Source organism: Micromys minutus (assembly GCF_963924665.1).
Source record: "Micromys minutus genome assembly, chromosome: 4".
Lineage (NCBI taxonomy): Eukaryota > Metazoa > Chordata > Mammalia > Rodentia > Muridae > Micromys > Micromys minutus.
The window spans coordinates 58,515,945-58,538,729 of record NC_137973.1 but is presented as its reverse complement, the minus strand read 5'-3'; the positions used below and the strand labels follow the sequence as shown (position 1 = coordinate 58,538,729).

Below are 22,785 nucleotides of genomic sequence, written 5' to 3'. Positions count from 1 at the left end.
GAGGAAATCTAGCCCAGAAAAAACATGGTAAGATATAAGAACTGCTGTGGTTGCCAATAGCTGAGGTTTTTTTAAATGCTAGAAGAAAGTCCTATATAAAAATTATTCTGTAAAAATGTAAATTAGTAAGAGGACAAATATCAAGAGTCATAATTAACCACTTGATGAATGAAACTAATAATTTCATTTTTAGCATCATGCTGAATACATGAATGCAGATTATGTGATCTGTCTAATCAAGAAACATATAGAGATTACAGAAATATGAAAATATAACTGTAACTAGTCAGAGTACGCATATTAATAGAATACAGCAGGGCTCAAATATCTGTTACGAAAATGACACAAGTGTTCTCAATCTGGGCTTACTGACTCATACAAGTTTAGCACCGAAGTTTCTTTATATGCCTGCAACTAACATTAGCATAGAAATATGACCAGAAAGTCACAAAGGCACATATTTTATGGAAAAATAGCACTTTAGCTCTTCTGTGTGGTCCATTATAAAAATGTGGGCTAGAAATTACAGTGGCAGATGACATTCGTGAGGGTTTCTGACCTACACCTGCAGAGCTTCAGATTTATGGCCCTTACTGAAAAGACAGGTCCACCTAAGTAACAGGCCACATTATTTTGAAATGTGGAGCACTTTGGGGCCCTAGTCTCAGCAATACAGGCAATAAAAGTATTATCAGAAAAAATAATTTCCTTAAACCTGTGTATTCAAAGAATTTATTTGGAAAGCAGTCAGAGATAAGCCCTGTACTACGTACATTCCCTCTTGATTTAATCTATAAAGAACATATATTTTGGTCTATCCTAAATAGATTAAGCATTCAGCATTCTCACAAATATTTGAATTTAAAACTTTTAATTAAAGTTTATATCTCAGTGTTTTGGTAGTTTTTTTTTAAATTAACTTTATTATAAAACCCTTGCAAATAAAATTCCACACACCCAAATTAACAGAATCCTAGGTCTCTATATCTGAATAAACTTCTAAACAGTTAGAATGGGCATTTCAAAGATGTGGGGCTTCACGTAGCACTTTATATGTTCACTACAGAATATATGGAAGGCACTTATCCACCAACGCTACCAAAAATACCATGACAGAGTTAGAAATGGAAGACAATTGACGTCATATCCTCCTTCATAACTCATGTTCATTTGTTATATTTTGTCCTATATCCCTTAATATTAATACATTTCCTAATACTTATCCATGTTAGTCAATATGTGCTGGATAAGTTTTGTATCAGCTTGATACAGGATAGAGTCATCTGTAAGGAGGAAACCCAGAGTTAAGAAAACATCTCAAAAAAATCGGACTGTAGAGCATATTCCTAATAAATAATTAATGGGGAAGAGTACAACTTGTTGTGGGTGGGGCTTTTCATGGGCTGGTCATCCCGGTTATGTCAGAAAACAAGCTGATCGAGCCAGTATGATCCACCCCATCCTACCTTAGCCCACCCTTAACCCGACCCCAGCCTCTACATCAGCTCCTACCTCTAGGTTCCCACCTTGTTTGAGTTCCTGACCTCATGAACAGTGATGGGGAAATATAAGGCAAAGTGTTTCATTGTAGCAGTATAGTAGCAATAGTATTTTTACTGCTTACGTGTTTTACATTTATTTTTAGCATAAAGGTATGCATTTTGCTTCTGTCCGTGAAATTTAAATAATGAAACTGAGAGTCAAGATAAATATTTTCCCTCTTTGATCACTACATAATTTTTTAGAGTCAATAAAATTATTTTTAACTATGAGATCACTGCATAATTATTAAAAAGAGAGTTCTTTGTAGAATATCTTACTGCTGAGCACAATTCAGTTGCTTGTTTCTGGGCTGGCCCAATTCTTTTGTTTGTTTTACAAAAACTAAAGCGTATTGCTTGTTGTGATAACTTTTCATGTTCCTACAACTTTTTAGTTGAAATATGACCCTCAAACTATCTCCCATACCTATAGAGAGACTGTGTGCTATTTTCTAATACTAGAGATCTGTACACTGCAGGTTTTAGAAGCAGTTTGAGTCAGATACCATTAAGGATTCTTTTCCATGAACTGGAAAGAAAAGTCAGTTATATTATGCTTTAGAAGTAAACCTGTGATAGTGATTTAAACAGTGAGCTAGGAAACTCCAAAAACCACACGGAGAGCATGGGTCTAAAACAAACTTTCTTTTGCCTCAGTAAATGATTGATAATCTTAGGAAATAAATTACTAGTTTTTCTTATTTGTATTCTTAGATCTGGTCTAAGGGACAGAGAAAGGATGATGTGCAAGCTGCTGAGAGTTTAGGCAGGATTCCAGGTGACTCTAGAGAATCTGTTCCTGGACACAAGCTTTGATTCTTAAGTATCCACAGCAGCCGTGACCTTGTGTGTGGAGCAGCTATGCCCTGTCTAAAATGATACAATTTTACAACATTCTCTGATTTCTTTCTAATTACATTATTCAGTTTTACGGCTTGAAAAATATATTTCTATTTGTTAAACTATTTACCGCAATTCTCTCATTTTGCATTTTTACAGAAGAGATGATGTATTTGCTGCCCTACTAGGAATTTAATCTTTTACAGAAACAATTATTCGTTTGCTGTCCTACTATGTCTTTAATCTTTCTTTTCTCTATAGAAACTTTTCATCTTAAATCATGTTCTTGCCACCACAGAACATATTTTCTCTAAGCCCACGTCCAGTGCCATATAAAAATGATGTGGCTTATGTTTTCTATCTGAGTCACACCTTTGAGTCCTTAGCAATGGCTGCAATCCGCTGTCTTCTTCATTTGTGTATTCGCCAACCACACACACAGCTTTGTTCTTTTAACCCTGCTGCTATTGGCCACACTCCTCCCCCATATCATTTAGCTTGATAAAAGTGATCCAAGCCTCTTTTGTGTATTTCTCTAATTTCATAGCATCTGGTTAACACCATAGTCACAACCGCATTTGACAGCATTGCATTTTCCTTTGCATGGAATCATCATGTTCACAGTGGTCTCTTTAATTTGTCTTTCTGTACATTTTTTTCATCTCTGAACTCTGTAGGAGATCTTACTATTTCTGTTTCCTAGGCTTCATGCCTCTGATCCATAAATCCTTGTCTCTAGCTCAGATTTCTCCCATGAGTTTCATATGGCTGACTCTAGTATACACATTAGCCTAGGGATCTGTATGTCCCTATGCGTGATCATCCCTGAAAGTCTGGCATCCACCTCTTACCCTGCTACACTTCCAGCACCCACAAACCTCCTGTTTTCTTCTTCAGCATTTCTTCTTGTGCGGGAATATTCATCCAGTGGCCCAATGTGAAGGAAACTGGGTTCATTTGTGAAACTTCTTTATTAAGCTCCCTTGACACTAGCTAAGCACATATACTTAATATTGCTGTCAGTGTCTACTTAATAGCTTTATCTACTGGAGATTTCTTATTAAGAGCATTACAATACCTTTGAGGGTGCTATGTCTTCATGGTCCTTTGAACTATCCCAATCTATATTTAAAATCGCAGATTTTATATTCCCTAAAGAAAAGACGACACTGGTAGTTTTCAGTTGCTCATAACTGGCAGCCCTCATGGATTTGAGGCTCAATATTTTAAATCACTACCTGGGTTTTTATAGGGGGATTACATGGTATTTACTGTTAGCTTTATAAATGTGGTGTGAGTTTTATAATCAGAGGACTTTACAATATCACTCCTTTGCCATTCATGTGGTTGATACCTACTTGTCCTTCTGTTTTAGTCCAAAGTATATTTTGATTATGGTGAGTGTTCTGAGAGAATCCCTCAAAGCACCCTCACAAAAAAATGCCAATCATATATTGTTATGTATAAAATTAGGATAAAACACTTCTATTAATAGTTTATACATTAACATTATAATTAAATATAGCACCACGATATCTAAATCTGTATTTGTCCTTTTTTTTGCTACTGTTAATAGATAGGGCTTCAATATGCCAAAATATTTTTTAGTCTCTTTGATAATTTTTATAATCAATTACAAAATCAGTAATAAGAGTAGAAATGGTTTTAACACAAATTGTATTATTATTGATTATGTTTTCAGAAAACATCCATATAGATATAGATATAGACATAGATATAGATATAGATAGAGATAGAGATGATATATATATATTTTTTTTTGAAATGTTTGAGGATCTTGTGATCATATCTTGCCAGCAAAGAAGTACAATATGGGTCTTATCTTTATATTAACAAAACAAGTCATTTTAATTTATGTTTTATTAACTTCTAATTAAGTCATCCATTTTCACATAAACTACTGAGTAGCTACACTTGCTATGTAGTTGTCTGTTGCTTCCTTTTCTTGTTGATTATTTAAAGGAATGGAGAAGATGTATCAATTAAAGCACAAAGTAATTTTCCTTGTTAGAGATGAACTCCTTAGATACTGACTTTTAGATTCAATACATTTTGACAAACCAACATTTTACATATTTGCTTAGTTTTGGAAATAGGCCAATTCTTGTACTTATTAGTTTCTCTGCTGTTTTATTGTTGAAATCCCTTGACCAATTCTGTATGAGTTAATTATGTAGGTCTCTATAGTTGAATGCATGGAAGGAAGGATGGATGCATAGAAGGATGGATGGATGGATGGATGGATGGATGGATGGATGGGTGGGTGGGTGGGTGGGTGGGTGGATGGATGGATGGATGGATGGATGGATGGATGGATGGATGGGTGGGTGGATAGATGGATGGCTGGGCAGATGGATGGGTGGGTGGGTGGATAGATGGATGGGTGGGCAGATGGATGGGTGGGTGGGTGGATGGGTGGATGGATGGATGGATGGATGGATGGATGGATGGATGGATGGATGGATGGGTGGGTGGGTGGGTGAGTGGGTGGATGGATGGATGGATGGATGGATGGGTGGGTGGATAGATGGATGGGTGGGCAGATGGATGGGTGGGTGGGTGGATAGATGGATGGGTGGGCGGATGGATGGGTGGGTGGGTGGATTGCTGGATGGATGAGTAGATAAAAAAATAGATACATAGCATTTTTTTTAGGTTAAGATATTTTTACATTTGACCCTTTAGTGTATCTGGGTTTTATTTAATTATTATTTTAAGCTACAACTGAATTACTCAGAACTATTCTTTTTCATTCATACCTGGTACCAAGAATATGCCCTGTCCGAGGGGTCTATGAGGATAGTGATGATCTTGGCTTTGGGGACAAGAGATGCAGCTCTCTTGGGAGCCTCTTCTGAGTGGAAGTAGTTAGCACTCTTTTCAAATAGGAAATCACTGGTAATGTTGGAAGGAGTAGGAAAAAAGTCCATATACCTGTAGGTAGGGAGAAATAATTAATTAATCCGAGAAGTACTCTTTATTCTGCTATAGTCTGTAGGAGGAATTTAAACAGGTTTTGCATTTCTTTGCATCCAGTTAAAATTAGTGTGTTATAAAAATCAGCCAAATAGGCACCGTGCTGTGTACTTCTCATGTGAAAGAACCCCAAAGGTTATGTCTTTATGACCCATTTAAGGCAAAGGAAAGAGTGAGAACAATTAAATGAGTTGATAATAAATGCTAAGAAAATACAGTGGGTTTGAGCTGACATTCTTTGCTAGCACAAGCCAAATCTAAATGTACAGGGTATGCCTGCAAAATACAAAATCTTGCAATCATCTTGACTGATAATTTAAATAGTAAATGTGTGTTTGCAAATTTCCATACTAAGATTCTTAAATTTAGATTCAAGTTCACAAGTTAGAAAGACATGTAAGTCAAAATAGCTATTAAAAAATTAAACAGATTAAGGCAGAGATGTTCTCCTTTTTAACTTCTATAAAATTTAGTAGTGTAAGCAGTCATATCAGTACATTATAATTTACATAGAGTAATTATGGGAATTTTTCCTGCGAGTAAGTCCTACAATGCCTCCATAGGTTCATTCTTCCATATGCTGTCAGGATGTCCCTCTGTGTGTAGATTATAGAATCAATATGTTCTGAGGCTAATTCAGTGCACGGCTCTAATTATGTGTGTAACCCTCTTTACAGCTCCTCACTTCTCTCACCCTCAAATGTTCTAGAAAGAAATAATGAGAGCAATTAAGAATTCATAGAAGACACTTATTTTCCTCGTTGACATTTGTTATTATGTTTCCCAAATGAAGAATACTGAAGAATCTCATCTGTAGTCTTGCTTTAAAAATTGTGCGCTATTTCAGCTCAGAGGTAAGAGAAGGTTGCTGGTTTTTTTTTTTTTTTTTTTTCTTTAATTTTCATGCAGCTCAAAATGTAAAAGTAAGAAATGGTAACATTTTAGATAGAGAATGAACACAGTTTCACTCAGGATGAGATGTGAGATCAGGTCAGTAGTGTGGCTCTTTTCAGGCCTTAATTTTAGAAGCTTTATGTGTTATGGTCACACACAAAATAATATCCTACAAATTGTGTGTTCAAAGGAATTTTCCTCACATGAGATTTTTTTTCATTTACTTAGAGAATAGAAATTAAATCTAGGATCATAATTTCTTGGATAGTTGGGATATAGCCAGAAAAATAAAATTCACCAGAGTGAATACCATCTCCAATATTAAGTTTATTAATTTTAGCTTATGGAAAGTATTGTTACTTTAAGAGTTTTCTGTCATTTATCAAGTACTAATTAATGCTTCTTTTGTGTGAGTGAAATTGATATGGGTTAGGGAAAGCTCTATTATAATTTGCATGACAAATATTGCCTACATTGCAATACAGCATACACAGCTCATGTGGTTAATGAAGACACATGTTCCAGAGTACAAAAACAAAGCAACCTCAGGCATCACTGTGAAGACAAATTATATGTTTAATAAGATAAATGGAGAAACTGTAAAATAAGAATATGCTTAAAGAGAATTTTAGATATTCTTATGAATAATTCTGATGAAAAATACCCTGCAATGTACTTTATTCAATCATATTAACTTACCAGAGAAATATTATCATTATTGCACTGTCCAAATCAAATTATAAGCAACACTGATTAAACACATCATCATTATAAATTAATTTCTAATTCACTGTGGTAGAATTGAGCATAACAAATTTATTCTGTAATTATGCAGATGCCGTGCACACATCTGTAATTGCTCCGCAGTGATGGAGCATGTGCTAATATTGGAGTTCATTTTTTGTTGTTATTCTTACCACTCAATTCCCTTGTGATAGTTGTTGCCATTAAAAAATTGAACCTCTTCAAAGGTTTTTGGGCTAGGGAGGTTGCTGATGATGGAGGGATGCATAAGAAGAAATAAATAAAGTGCCGTTGTTCCTATTACAAAGAAAAAAAGACACATGTTATATGATATCAAAAGAAGAGATTAAAATATCAGTGTCATATTTAGCCAAAAATGATATTTAGTAGACCAAGTCCTTCCTGTGTTTCCTTGCCATTAACTAGGTTGCTTCATTATAATAACAATACAATTGTGATTCTATTAGTCCCTGTGACTATTTATCTAAATCTCTAACTTAATAGTGTTACATAGACAAAATAAAGTGGATGGGAGACTCAGTCGAGGGAGAATTTTAGAAACTTGTGCTCAATTTCCCTCTGGAGTCAGGTGTCACAGGTGCAGGAAGCCTCTTAATTTTTGGCACCTAAATCTGATGCATCATTTATTGGTGTTTAATTTCAGTCAATTATATCAATATACTCACTAAAAGCTGATGTGTTATTCATTATGTGCCCAGGAGTGATGACTGATGATAATTCTTGATCAGAAGAGTTCATGTGCTGACCATAGGAAACCTTCATGTGTGTACCTGAGTCAAGTACATAGGCAATGGAAGGACTGAAAAGAGGCTTTAACATGGATCAGAGGAAGCTATCACTTTGCTTGGAAAGTGTATTAAGCATGTAAGATTGTGGGGCTAGTGGACCATGCCACCAGACAGTAAGACTGAGTGAGCTCAAACTCTGTGAATCTCAGAATTCAGAGCAGTGGGAGTGGAGCCACTAATCTTGGCTCTGGAAAAGTAATCATGACACCCCACTGAGAGGACCCTGATTATCATTCATGCAGGGAAACACCTCAGGTCCTTTCCCATGCAAACAGCATCAGTATCATCCTAAACGGAGCCAATAGGAAGCATTTACCCCTAAATCCTGTCCTTTCCTCAATGTTTATGAACTCCACAATTTATTTCACGGAAGATCATCTGAGATTATTTTATTGAGCTTCCCATGTGTAATGCATGGGGAAGAATGCCCCCTCCCAAAATTTCATTGCTGAAACTTCGAACTGCTTAGCTGGTCAGCATATACCGATACCCCCCCACCCCACCCCCACTGCCCACCATTGCTGCTGCCTTCACCTTGCCCCTGCTGCTAGCACTGATGATGCCAAGGTAGAGGATGAGACCCAGGACCCAAACTACGTGCCCTGTGTGGGACGCCCAAAGCTCCTGGCTTCCCTTCTAAGAGCTACAATAGTTTGGCCATCCATTTCCAGCTGGACCCGGTGGAATCTGTTTGTCCTGGTTCTATCTAGCCCTCCCAGTGGATGGTGGATGGCATAGAATATTAAAGATATTAAACATGTGCCTACAGTTTTGATTTGTTGAGTGAAATAAGAGATTCAACACTACATTAAAGAACATATAGATTGTATTTAAGCAATATTAAATATGGTTGGGGTTAGTAATTTTCTGGGTCTTTTTAAAAAGTATGATCAATTAATTACTTCTTCAAATAAACAAAATTATAGGGAAGAACACTATGGTCTCTTAAATGACAGATCCTGCCCCTATGTGTAAGTGTCATATGCAGAGAGTTGTCAAGAAAGCATCCCTTCTTTGGCAAGTGTACTAAGGCAACCTTCATGTTATACTGGTTATTTAGTTTCTTACTAGAATTTAAATGAAAAATTCAATAGGTACAAGTTAGAGGAAAAAAGGGGATCTGAATTGAGAAAATACTCTGTTACGTCAGTATGTAGGCTAGACTGAGGGAAATGTTCTTGAATAATGATTTGTGGGTGGGCCAAGCTACCCCTGAGAAAATGGTCTTGGGGATTAAGGTATAAAAAACAGCTCAGAAGCAAGCTAGTAGTAAGCAGCAGCCCATAGTTTTGTCTTTAGCTTGACTTTGGGTTTCTGCCTTGAATTTCTGCCCTGACTTTCCTCAGTGACAGACTATGATCTGGACATTTAAGCCTAATCAAACATTGTCTTCCAAGCTGTTTTGGGTCATGGTGCTTATGACAGGAATAGAAAAGAAACTAGGACATACAGACTTTGAAAGTCTAGGTTCCAGACAAACTAAAACTGGGTGAACTTCTCTGTTTCCCTGTCTCTTTGTCCCTCTGTTCTGTCTCTGTCTCTCTCTCCGTGCGTGTGTGTGTGTGTGTGTGTGTGTGTGTGTGTGTGTGTGTGTGTGTGCATGTGTGTATGTGTGCATGTGTGTGTGTTTCTTTTTCCTCTCTTTGTTTCATTTTTTCCATCTTCAATGTTAAAAGTATTGGTGTGCACATGCCACAGTTGTGAACTTGAGATGTTTCTACTCTGTCTAAAGCCATTTCTCCCAACTCCTTTGGCAAACAGCATCAAGTTGGTATGACACAGCTTATGATTGATTAATATGTGGTTGGTGGTCCTGAAAGCCATGTACAACATACATTAGTGAAAATAAAATCGGGTCACAAGTGTGACTTATTGGTTTTTAGGCAATAGAAGCAGGCTACTTATTAGTCTTGGGTTTAGCTGCAGAAGTGATTCTTCTATGTATCACTGTTTTTGTTGCAACACAAGGTCCGAAAATGCTTCTGAGTTTTTTGTTTTTTGATTTTTTTAACTTTAAACAAATATTTATTTTTATCGCATTTTTATTATTTCTTTGGGAATTTTGTGTAATGTATTTTTGTCATATCCATTACCCTTTTCCTTTATCAGTTCTCTCAGATCTACCCAGCTTTGTATACTCTTTTATTTTAGGCCCTTAGATCCAGTTTGTACTAACTATATGCTCTTGGATATATGAAATTCCAAACTTTCTTTTCTCTGAGTACTTGGGAAAAGGGTTTGTTATAGATGTCTAATTTAGGCTTGCACATTCCACATTATTCATTATCCATACCTTGACAAGTTGAGAGTCTGTCTGCTAATTATCTATTACAAAAAAGGAGCTTCTTAATTAATGAGTTTAATAAGTCACTCGTATATAGTTTACTCATCTTTTTATTTGACAAAGAAATAGTGTCAATTTCTTCTGTATGGCTTCTGTCCTGCAAGTTACAGATTAAGTGTCCAGATAATGTTGCTAGGATGGGTTTCAACTTGCATAGCTGCCCTTAATTCCAATTAGAAAGTACTTGGTTACTCCAATAGTACTTATGCCATTACTGCACTGGTGTGTTTTGCCAGCTAGTTCCTATTGTACTACTGAGAATGCAGAGCTGAATAAAATTGATGATTGCTTTGTTCCTCCTCCAGTAGCATGGATAACAGTATTTAGAACCCTGACAGCTAATCAGCATGAATGAAGCTTATGTGTTAACACCAGCTTGAATTCTCCATGTCCTATGACTCAAGCATGTAATATCTTCAGCAGTAGAGTCTTACTATCAAAACCTATAGATTGTCAATGACCTGTAATGTTTGGTTGTTGAGACCTTACTTGCCAATAGTTCCAAGGATGGTAATTATATCGGACAGGAGATATTTTCAGCTTCCGTTGCCTAGTAGAAACTTGGTTGCTGTCTTTTAGGAGTATATACGCTATATGTATTAATAATCTATGTATGTATTGGAGAAGTTTGTACAGTAATATATTTCTATATAACTTTTTTCAGAGGTATTCATCTTATTTATCCCTCATAGTGTTCGCTCTTTTACACTGTCCCCCTTCCAATCTAACCCTTTCTGCTCTATAATTCTACTGTGGTTCTTTATATCAAGGCAAACATTCTTCTGCTCTTGAATTCTTCCCCTCCCAATGCTTGGCTAACTTCTTGACCTCTATAGGTATTCCAAGTGAAACACATATATCTGAAAATTCACATTGTTTCCTGATTATTTTCTCAATGTATTTGTTATTATTTATACAAAAGATACTGACTATTGTGTGCTATTTTTGTATTCTGCTACTTTCTTGAATGTGTTTATAAACTGTGGTCTTATGGTGGAGTCTTTATGGTCTTTATGTTGAAAGCCATATCTAAGAATAAGAATATTATTGCTTCTTCTTTTCCTATTTCTGTCCTCTTTATGTCTTCATTTATCTTATTGATCTAGCTAAGACCTTAAATTTTCCAAAGAACAGATACAGAGGTAGATTGCACATCCTTCTATTTTCCTTGATTTTAGTGAAAATGATTTGAGCTTTTTTCATTTAAAAAGATGTTGGCTGTGGGCTCACTTGCTAGAATATACTTATGTATGTTGAATAATCTTTTGATGATATTAATTTGATAATTTTATAATCATATTGATGTGATCTTGAATTTAGTTTGCAAGTATATTGTCTTGAAAGGCTTAGCATCATCTTCAGCAGCAAGATTAACCTATACTTTTCTATTTTAAGTGGCTGTTTTTCAGATTTTTGTATCAGGGTGTTACTGGCTTTATAAAAAGAGTGCAGAAATATACCTTCATTTTCTATTGTATGAAACAGTGTGAGAAGTATTAGTGGTAGTTATTTCGTTAATTTTTGTAGAATTCTGTATACAATCCAACTAATCTTTGCTTTTAAGTTGAGAGATTTTTATTTACCACTTCTATGACATTGAATATTGCCATAGGTATATTTAAATTATTTATTTTATTTTTATTTAGCTGCGGTATGATGGTGTGTGTGTGTGTGTGCACGCATGTGCCTGTACGTGGATGTGTGTGTGTGTGTGTGTGTGTGTGTGTGTGTGTGTGTGTGTGTATGCATTTGTTTTAGGTTTCCTAGTTTTGTTGAAATACAGATTTTTAAAGTATATCTTAATGATTCTTTGAATTTTCTCAAGTTCTGTGGAAATCTCTTTTTATCTCCAACTTTTGTAAATTAGAACCTCTTCCTACTTAATTTGGTGAATTTAATTAGACTTTTGCCAATCTTGTTACTCTTTTAAAAACATTAACTCTATATTCATTCGAATTTCTATTTTTATTAATTGGCTTCTTCTGATGAGTGATTCATACCTGGCAGCAAATCTCCTAAGACAGATTTATTGAAGAGTACAAAGTCTGGAGCAGAGAACTAAGGAGTGGCTGCCTATTCTACAAGGAGGGAACAGACAGCCACAAACTGGACAAAGGGCAGTGCTTATATTGCAGGGATTTTTTTTTTTTTTTTAGCACAACATTTTTCAGATTAAAGATTGGTGGGGTTTTAAATCTTGGGTTTAGGGTTCTCAGGGATTGATATGTTTTCCTGTTCAGAGAGTGGTGATTTTTTGTGCCCAGGGATTCGTGGGTTTCTTTGAGAAGTTCAAGGATTGTTGAATTTTGTTCAGAATTTCACCTAAAATTAATATTGTTAGGGAAGGTGCTGTTCAGGAGCCATTTGTGACAATTACAAGGGCTGTAAATGCCATTATGATCATTAGGGAGGTCTGAGAAAAGGTCTTCGCTGCTGGAGGTCCCTAGGCAGAGCCTGGCCACTTTATTGCCTTGAGGGTTTACAAAACAAAGTATAGAAAGTTTACAAAGGGAGTGCATAGCAGGGAAAGCCTTTCCTGCCACATGAGAGGCATGACTAGCCACCAATTAAGATCCATCATCAAATATTTGCTTTGAGAGTTTTCATAATTTCTGGTATAGGCACAGTACTATAAGCTTCTCTGTGTTCCATGTATTTTGCTATATGATGGTTTCATTTTCTATAAACTCTAGGAAAATTTAAAAAGCTCTTGAAACAAATATAATTTACATTCAGGAGGATATTGTTTGATGACTCACAATGCCATCAAATTCTAGTTTTTCTCATTGTTAGGGGAAACTTCCAAGCTGCTGTAAACAAAAGCACTCTATTTTATATACGGAAGACATGGAATTGAGATTTTTAGCCTTTAATGTCAAATAAGCAAAGAAATCTATGAAGTACTATGAAGTACTCCTTTCTGAAAATTGTAATCAATAACATTTGATAATTTTAAATAAATCTTTAAGGCCAGAAAGCCTGATAAGATGCATATTCAAAGTTCTAAAATCCATAACTATTAGCCCACACTAATAGCAAAACTGTTTAAATTGAAAGAAAAGTAAAGTGAAAAATGGATAAAAGAATTTGTCACTATGATGTCAGCTCTACAGATGCAACTGGAAGGAATACGACAATCTGAATAGGACAAACACTTTGAAGCAGTCACAGGGATCAAAGTCAGTCTTAGCTTGTTCTTGGTCTCAAGGATAGATAGCGCAGCTGGATGGTCTCACTCAGGCTGTTGTCCAGGCTTCGACTATTCATGTCACAATATTGTGGCTGGGTAGTCCCTAGTTGGGTATAAGGTTATCTCTGAGTCTCCAAACTGTGTGAGCAGGTTAGTAACACTAAAAACAGATGTAATTCTGGGTTTCCAGTTCTAGAAAACAGCATCTAGATATATTATAAGAAGTGACTCTGGAAATTATTAGTGAAATTTCTCAAAACTTAAATATTACTACTCTAATTATTCAGTGCAGAGATACTGACTTTGAAAACCCACTGTTCGCTTCTTCAGTTACTAGGATGTGGCCATTTTTTCCATGACGAAAAATGGTGGATAGTAGGTACTTTGGAATAATAGTAATAGTAATAGTAATAGTAATAGTAATAGTAATAGTAATAATAATAATAATAATAATAATAATAATAATAATAATAATAAAAGTCTTAGAAAGGAGAAGGAAGAGAAGATATTAGATCTAGGAACAGAATACTACAAAGAGTTAAGTCACTGAAACAATGAATCTCATTGTATCTGGAGTTCCAGAGTACTTCTGTTGTGGGGAGTCCTGACATTGGAAGCTGTGTTCTACAACTGTGGAGTTCAAGGCTCCTGGATTTAGACATTCAGTGCTTCCTCAGACATGACCACTTACTGTCATAAGACGTTCCCAGCTGTTAAAGCTTAGGTCTGTGAATTTCCATTGCTGAGTGTCTAGAACTATAATTTTTAGAAGTGGGCAGGTGTGGCATACAGAATCTCAATTCTACTGACACTATAAAAACTACCCCTTATTTTGACATTGGTGGAGTGAAAGAGCCCAAGAAAACTGTTTTGAAAGAATTTCAAAGAAATAAATCAAAATCCTTAAGCAAATCTTACATCCATTTGAAAGCATATAATTTAAGAAATAATCACTAATGTAATCATGGAGAAAGTGCTAGAGAAATAGATAGTTAGATAGACTATTCAGTTCTTAACTTATTCTTGACTAAATAAGAGGCTGAATTCCAGCCAAATAAAATATTGCAAACAGTAAAAAAAAATGCAGTTATTAAAATTATGGTAGGGGTCCTAGCAGTATCAATACGATTTGCTCCTGAGAAGAATGGATCAGAAAGGAAAGTGTGAGAAGAAGGACAGATTCCATAGGAAAGTGAGTTAGAGACAGACTGGAAAGCAGAGGGGAACACAGAACACAGGGGCCTCCTTGACTGTTTCTCAGATTCACAGAAAATAAAATTAAATGAGAAATATGAGAGAAGACGGCGCACAGAGGTTTAATTTTTTTAAAGACCTACAAGAGAGCTGAGAAGATTGATATCTTAATATCTGTGTGGTGAATGAATGTGGTTGGAACAGGGCACAGACAAATGAATGTTTTAAAGTTATTGCTGCATAGCCAATACTTTTTTTCATAACCTCACTCAGTATAAAAAAATTTAATCACCCAGTGGCTGTAGAATTGTATCCCAATTTGGGAAACAGAATGTTGCCTTTGCAATCTGAGCTCTGCTCTTCATGCTGTTAGGAGCTGGAAGAGGTGAGGTGTCCTCTTGTCCCTTGGCAGCAAGGAGAGACATTGTACTCTACTAGGGAAGAGAGACCTGTGGCTTGGTCTTCTTATAGTTAGCCATGCATTCTATGTCACCTGCCATAAAACATCTGTACTTTTGTCCCATTTCTATTATTCTTGGAAGTTATTTGTTATGCAGTCCTTTGGATGCCCTTTGTGGAACTGGAGAAATGAGTTTTGTCTTAGGAAAACTCAGGAAACTATTTTACTTGTACTGTGACAAATTAAGGCAGGCAAATTATGAAAAATTAATACCAAATTAATGGATGGAACTTGGAATTATCTGCTGAATTTGAAGCTATTAGAAATCTTCCTTCACACTGATACTATGGCTTCTGATGATGAGGGTACAGAATCTCCTAGGGAAGGCTAGGAATGTGATACACACTGTTTTCAAGTTTGTGACTCTTCTTTCTCCAGTCCCTGGCTGATTTCAGCAGGGGTCTCCGTCTAAGACTCAGTAGTGGCAAAATAGGACCTCACAACCTTCAAGTCTTACAGGAACTAAAAAAAGATCCTTTTGGGGCCCATTTTTTGTACCTCATGTTTATTTTAGAGGTGAGTGTATCATTTGTAAGTAGCTGAAAATCAAGCCTGTTCAAGGGTGGTTAAGCTAGCAGCAACCTGTGACTTCTCTTTAGGAGATTAGCAAAGTGTTGACTACAGTAGGAGCTTTGGTAATATTGACAATGGGCATCTGTGGTTGGATTTTTTTCAAGTTATTAGAACCATTTTCATATTAGAATATTATATTCTTGCTACAAAAATATTGACATCCAATTTCTTGTTAAACTTCTTGTTTGATTTGAGAAAGTTTAAGAAAAAAGGCAAAAAGCTTTATCATTGCCACATCCAGAGGTCACATATTAAAATCTAAAGATATAACATATTGGTTTTATAAATACAAATAATAAGGAAGAAAAAGATTTATGGTTAATAATGTGTGGTTTTCAGCATAACTAAGCAGGAATAATATTCAATGACAAATGATAGAGAGTCTGACTCTAAATTAAATTTTTAACACAATTTTACAACGCAGGGGTGTTTTATTTTCTTACTATTTACTCGTGAGTTAGTGCTGCAGAGAGTTGCAGGAAATTAATGCATATTTTAAACAACAAAAACATGATATATCTGAAAATATGTGTTGTATTCCCACCCTCCCTGCACATGTGTCAACTTGCTACTGTAATGTAACATATAGCCTTAGAGGAAGGAAAGGTTTCAACAACCAATATCTAATAGTCTGGAAATTCTGCCCACAACTTTTAAAATGATCTACTTGCTTGTATTCAAGTGTCTTCCCTGCAGAAGCCTTATTTACTGGGACTGCTTCGTGGTTTGGTTTGCGTTCTTCCCCATGAAGGTGCTTCAAGTCCAAGTAGTGAATTCGAAGCACAGCAACTCAATAAAAACTTTAATTAATCAGGATATAAGCAAAGTATATAAAACTGTCACACCCTGAAGAAAGTATAAAATATTCTAATTGAAAGTGTCATCTCATTGGTGAAATACTTTCATTCTCTTTTACTGCATCCTTACACAGTTGTCCTTCAGTGCATAAAAGAAAATGCCAAGGGAGAAAGGTCTGGGGATATTGGGGCATAGCAGAAAACAAGCCTACACCACATTAATATTTAATGATTGCTTTACCAACACACATACAATATAATTTGTGAGTAATAACAACCACGGTTCTGTAAAGAAATCAATGCAATCCTGACGTACAGTGTAAAACAGTCTGAGTCTGATTTATAAAATACCATTTATAGCTTAACACAGGGATTAATTAGGCAAAACCACAATAAGTAAAAACCAGAAAAACAGCGTCACTTAGACTAAAAAAAAAGCAGTAGTTTGATACATGTTGCAAACAGTTTTAAACTCTATATCCGAAGCATTTAGAGTTCACGTCTAATTAAGCAAACAATAGGGTCTTTTGGCTGGTAGGATAAGCAATGAATCATGAGGAGGTACAATAGTTCAACAATGAGCTTGCATAGGTCACAAAACTGTCATGTCACAAAGATAATAACAAGGAAGGAAGAAGCATCGTTCCCTAGCCTTACCTGTTTTCTGTGGCCCAATCACAAGGAACTTCGGTAAATGATCACAAGTTTTCTCCCTGGACCAGATGTCTTTGTGCCGTTTATCATCACATGGATTCTGCAAAGCAAAATAACGCATCTTACTGAATACTGAACCCTGGCTGCTATGTCTGAAGAATGTTCCAAATAAGACAGGATGAGATTCCTGCCTGATCTTTAGAGCTGGGTCTTCACCCTGTTATGGTTCTTTGATTCCCAAATCCTTTCCTCGTGTGCCAATTACTCTACCCAAGGCTGGTTAAAACACAGCCTCAAGTCAGTCCTGCTGTGATGATCATGTACTCTATGACAAATGGGGACTGTGGCTTGTGTTTTGTTTCTGTGTGTCAAGGAGGTTTTAACTCGCCTGAGCCTCAAGTGACTATGATCTCACAACTTCTTTTCTTTGCAAAATTAGCACCTCTGTATATTAGACACTGGGTACTTGGTTTTTTTTGTTTTTTTTTTTTTTTTTTTTTTTTTTTTTGTTCAAGATGACTTTCTTTGGAAATGTTTCTGCAGATAATACCAGTCAGATGTGTTGTTCTGCATTATGACTCTTCCTTCCACTCTGACAATTATAAGTAAAAATTATAGTTTTCAATATTCCATTCTAGGACAGAGTAGATGTTTTATCCAATTAATGGTGCAGGATTTGTCTAGAAATGTTTACACAAATGAGTCTACATTTTCAATTAAAGAATGCAAAGCTGAAGCCTTTTATGTCATTTCAACACTTATCAGTTAATCTGTTTAATCTTGCTTAGTGATTTAAATTTTTATTTAAAAATGAGATAGTAAGAGTGCCAATAACTCAGAGTTCTTACAAAACATCTCTTTGGCCCATTGGCATGGGCCAGATAAAAAGCAAGAGGAAGATACTGGCTGCCCTGGCTCAGAACAATGCACTTGAGCCATTGGCGCCTGCAGTGGTCTTACACACCTGTGATCCAGGGACTTCAGCAGCAGACTCGGAGCTGGAAATATTAGGAGTTCAAGGCTAGCCAGGGAATGAAATAAAGACCCTGCCTCAATAGTCCAAGCCCATGTAAAGCCATGATGGACATCAAGCATGCAAAGCGTGAAGAGTTTGTTTTGTTTTTAAGTGGTAGAGGTGCCGACATCTGGCACATGCTGGAGCAGCCTGTCAACCTTTATCTCTAAAAGGGAGGCATATTGCCTAATCGGGTTCTCTGGGGTTCATTGGGCAGCATGGATTTTACAGAAATCGTTGAATGGAGCCCCAGGGCAAGGAGGGTGTTTCAGCTATTCATTTGAGAAGACTTAGGACCTGTGTCAGCAATTGCCACACAGTATCTGGAGAGACACTGAGGCAAGGAGTATGTATGCCACACATCTCTCAGTCTTACACTATAGTATGCTACTTGAAGTAGATAATTCAAATAGTTTCTCATATATGGCTAAACTCTGGAATACAGTGATTTTTCCCAGTCAATCATGAAATGGTATGTCTATGTTCTCCTACAAGAAACTGGCATTCATGTCTCACAAATCGTGATTCTAAGTGCATTCCACTTCCACATTTATAAGATGCACATGACACTTCGGGGTTTATTCTCCAGCTGATCCAACACCTCTGACAAACAAGTATCCCCTAATCCTCTGTCACCTGCATTTTCCCATGGAAGCCTGTCTACATGTTCATTTCTCTATTTTCATGATAGGATTTCTGCCATCTGCTGAAGAGAGGAAACCCAGGCTTAGTTTGTGGATGGGTTGAAACATAAAGGGCAGAAACCTGTGGACTCTTGCTACAATGTTGTTCTATGTGGAAGGTTTCCTAAAACTAGTAATTAAATGATACCTTTCGATTGGCAGAATTTGAGGTACTATAACCAATTTCCAGCAGACTTGGAAGTCTTTACAGTTGTAGGTGTGCTAGAGCCAATCATCAGAAGGAGGTCATGAGAGTAGGACACTGGGTCTCCTAGGCTACTGGGGCTGCTCCATCTGCAGCTTAACTGTAAACTTCAAAGGACAATAGTCATGATTTGAGAAAGGCTTGATTATAACCAGAACAAAGTCGACCAGTGCTTTTGCCTCACAGACGAAGTCATCTGTGCTTGAGTATTGACTTTATCTGACAGAACACCTGGAGACACTCGCTGGAGGACAGCTGGTGGGACAGAGGCTAGCGACTGTCCCGAGAGTGCCGGAGACGCCAAGGGAAGCCGTCTAGTAATCTGAGTGAGCCCAAAGTTAGGAGATCCGCAATGGAAGACCGGATGGAGGCAGAAGCATTGACTACAGCATTGACAACAAATGTAGCAACTGGGTTACAAGTTCCCCCAACAGAGGTCCTCAAGGTTTCCAAGGAGATGTGTTCTAAGAAATTTTGTAAAAACTGCCCACTTGAAGTGAACCATTGTTAAGAAACAAGTGGAAATAAATGGGCAAGTGGTATTTCCTGTGGAGGACGCTTTTCTGTCTACTGGCAATGTCAACTGCTCTGCTTAGGAGGGGGAAAACAGCAATGAGCCCTCTTTGATCTCCAGCTGTTACACGTTTCTGGCGGGAGGGGGGGGGGTCGGGCGCTGCAGACTGAAAATTGCCCTTGGGTAGATGTTGAGTGGCGTCTGACTGGCCAGTCACAGGATGCACCTCCCACCTGTTCCCCAGAACGTATCGGGGCCTACAAGAGGTTAAAAGAGGACCAGCTCCTCTCAGGTGACACAGTTGTCGGTGTGACTGGTTCTCCTTGAAGAGAAAGGGAAGACTGTACTGCATTGTCAGGTCACATTCTCAGTCAGATATTTCCCATTTGTCTTCCCATAATTACCCTTAAGGATCCTCTGCCAAGATGCCTGTCTCCTCTGTAAATCCTTTTAAAGAATACAATGTATGGCAGGTGCGGTTCATACCTCGGGTAGTCTGAAAATTCACAGGATGGAAATGTGCTTCCTAGCCCCATCTCCCAGCGAGATTACTTTGAAGTATAGATAGAAAAAAAAATATTAGCAATTTTTCTCTTGCTTAATTTTTGAGAATTTTGTATGTGCCTGTCATCTGTGCTTGGGTCAAATTCACTCCTACTCTATAGTTCCTAATTACCGATTTTCTCTCCCAAGTTCATGTGACCTTTTGAAAAGCCCACTGAGTTCACTTAGTGCTGCCTGTATGTGCCTGGGTTCAAGACCACCACTGGTGCGTGATTAGCCTCTCATAGCCGGCGCCCTGCAAAAGATTCTTTCTCCTATCAGACATCAATCGAAGTGGCTCCTCAGCCGTGGTAAGATTCCATTACTACCTCACTCTAGCTCGATCTTAAACAGACCTTGTGCGTGCAGTCACGACCACTGCACACACATACCCTCCATCTCCAGTTGTATCCAGAGAACACTTTGGGGGTAGTTAACCCCTTGCCTCTGGCTCTTACAAGCTTTCTCCCCTATCTTGCTCCATTATTTCGGAGCCTGGGGAGGGGAAATGTGATACAAATGTTGCGTTTTGGGCTAAAGATCAATAATTCTTAAAGACCTTTGAAGCATGTGGTAATTTACTTTGAAAAATACTTACTTTATTTTTTATTTTCTTAGATTGTCCAATAAATTCATCCATAGAAATCTCCAAAAATGCAGTTAAATGAAAGATGTTAACATCAGCATACCTTCTTTAAAAATGTAAAGACAGAAAATCCATTTTATGTTTGCCATCATATATTTCTTCCAATATAATCTCTTCATAATTCAATTTTCTACCTCCTACACCCATAGGCTAGGCTTAGTTTAATTCTCTATCTGTGTTTTCTACAGTGGCAAAGGAGGCTGGGCTAGCATCTTTTAATTTATTTTTTATTTTATCGTTTTAGATGATAATGAAGCATTGTTAGTTTACTCATTTTCCAAATATCCAGAAGAGAATTTACATTTTACAGCCCCTCTTGAATCTGCCTTCTGATGAAAAAGTCTTATACAACTGAAAGTGAGACAAATGATACGAAGTCTCCTTTTAAGCTTCAAAGCCATTCTCTCTGGGTTTCCCCTGTTTCAATTACTGTTGGCTCTAAAATGGCCATAAATGAAGGCTATAAGGACTGCCTGGCATGCAGAGGTGGGGCCCGTAGGTGGAAGAACTTACTGCACTCAGTGCCTGTATGAGCAGAGGCTTCTACAATGCCTACAGCCTCCTTTAGGATAGTTACAGGAGTGGGAATCACATTTCCATCTTGTTCCAGCCAAGGTGTATTTTAATGTCACTGTAGAGCATCACCTGTCATCCGCTGTAATGTCCTACAGTGTTCTCTTCTCTGAAGGAGGAGAGGGCTTGTGACAGAGTGTGGATCAATACACTCCTTTATTCAACCGGAATACCCTGCTGTGAGGTGTACTAAAATGCAGCTGAAGGAACCAGTGTTCTTTGGGAATATAGTTAATTTACTCTTTGCATATGCTTCTTCTTCTCATCCGTGTGTCTACAACAGACAGTGTAAGCCGGCTCAAGGACCTTATTGAGGACCACTTTCTGAATTACAATGGCTCAGTCCACCTAGTGCATAGAGCATGCTGCATTCTCTATCACGGAAATAGGATAGTCTGCTTCAGAATCTTTGAATAATTCATTTTCCTGCTCAAGGCCCAAATTTTCACTCCATTCAGAGTCGAACTTTTGCCAATTTCTTTAAGCTTATGCTAATAGCCGCTGCAAACTCCCCTAGCCCAGTCAGCAAGAATATGAGCCCTGGGGCTTTCTGTGCTTTTAATCAATGTTCTTAAATCCCTAGACCTCAGTTTCTTTATTTGTAAAACAATGATTAATAGTTTCTACCACATAAGGTTTTTGTACCCATTAAATTCATTACTAGTATTAAAATAATCAAAGCATGCTGTATATGAAAAAGTGCTTTTTTTTAATCCCATACCAGCCTTTTCTTTACCTTTGCCCAATTAGTGAGACAGCCTGAACGAGGAAAGTTTAATTTAACCAATGAATTATATTATCATGAACGACTATCCATAGGACAATTGCCTTCCTCTGTGAACATAGCCATGTCCCAGCCCTGCTTCGTCTATACCTTCATATCATATCTTCTTCATATATCAACACGTAAAATTATTTTGTACATGCACACAATAATTTTATGCAGTTAAATTATAGCTGCAGCTTATCATAAATCCTTTGACAAAAACTGTAAATCATTTGACAGTAAGACTGTACTGCAGTCTGTGTTCCTCATTGCTAGTCTAGCACATGAGATGATTAATAAATGCTTATAGATTGAACAACTGATATCTCTACCTCCAGAAGGCACAGAAAACATTGTGGAGCAGGTACAGACAGATTCTGATACGTGCTTGAAATATCATATATGTCTTAGTCAGGGTTTCTATTCCTGAGAAAAAAACATCATGACCAAGAAGCAAGTTGGGGAGGAAAGGGTTTATTCAGCTTACACTTCCACGTTGCTGTTCATCACCAGAGAAAGTCAGGACTGGAACTCAAGCAGTTCAGTCAGGAAGCAGGAGCTGATGCAGAGGCCATGGAGGGATGTCACTTACTGACTTGCTTCCCCTGGCTTTCTCAGCCTGCTTTCTTATAGAACTTATGTCTACCAGCCCAGGGATGGCACTACTCACAATGGGCTGGGCCCTCCCCCTTGATCACTAGTTGAGAAAATGCCTTACAGCTGGATTTCATGGAGGGATTTCCTCAAGGGAGGCTCCTTTCTCTGTGATAACTGTAGCATGTGTCAAGTTGACACACGGAATG

The 22,785-nt window shown here is 37.3% G+C and overlaps 1 protein-coding gene across 1 annotated transcript in view; it reads right to left on the bottom strand.

Annotated features, from left to right (window-relative positions):
* Positions 1 to 22,785, bottom strand: part of LOC308419471 (bifunctional heparan sulfate N-deacetylase/N-sulfotransferase 4) — a gene marked incomplete at both ends in the record, with an annotated part of 319,742 nt that overhangs the window by 13,579 nt on the left and 283,378 nt on the right. Inside the window, 3 exons of the mRNA XM_080915202.1 lie at positions 5,162 to 5,336; positions 7,190 to 7,313; positions 17,041 to 17,137. Coding sequence (XP_080771328.1) covers positions 5,162 to 5,336; positions 7,190 to 7,313; positions 17,041 to 17,137 — 396 coding nt within the window. The remainder of the gene's footprint in view (positions 1 to 5,161; positions 5,337 to 7,189; positions 7,314 to 17,040; positions 17,138 to 22,785) is intronic.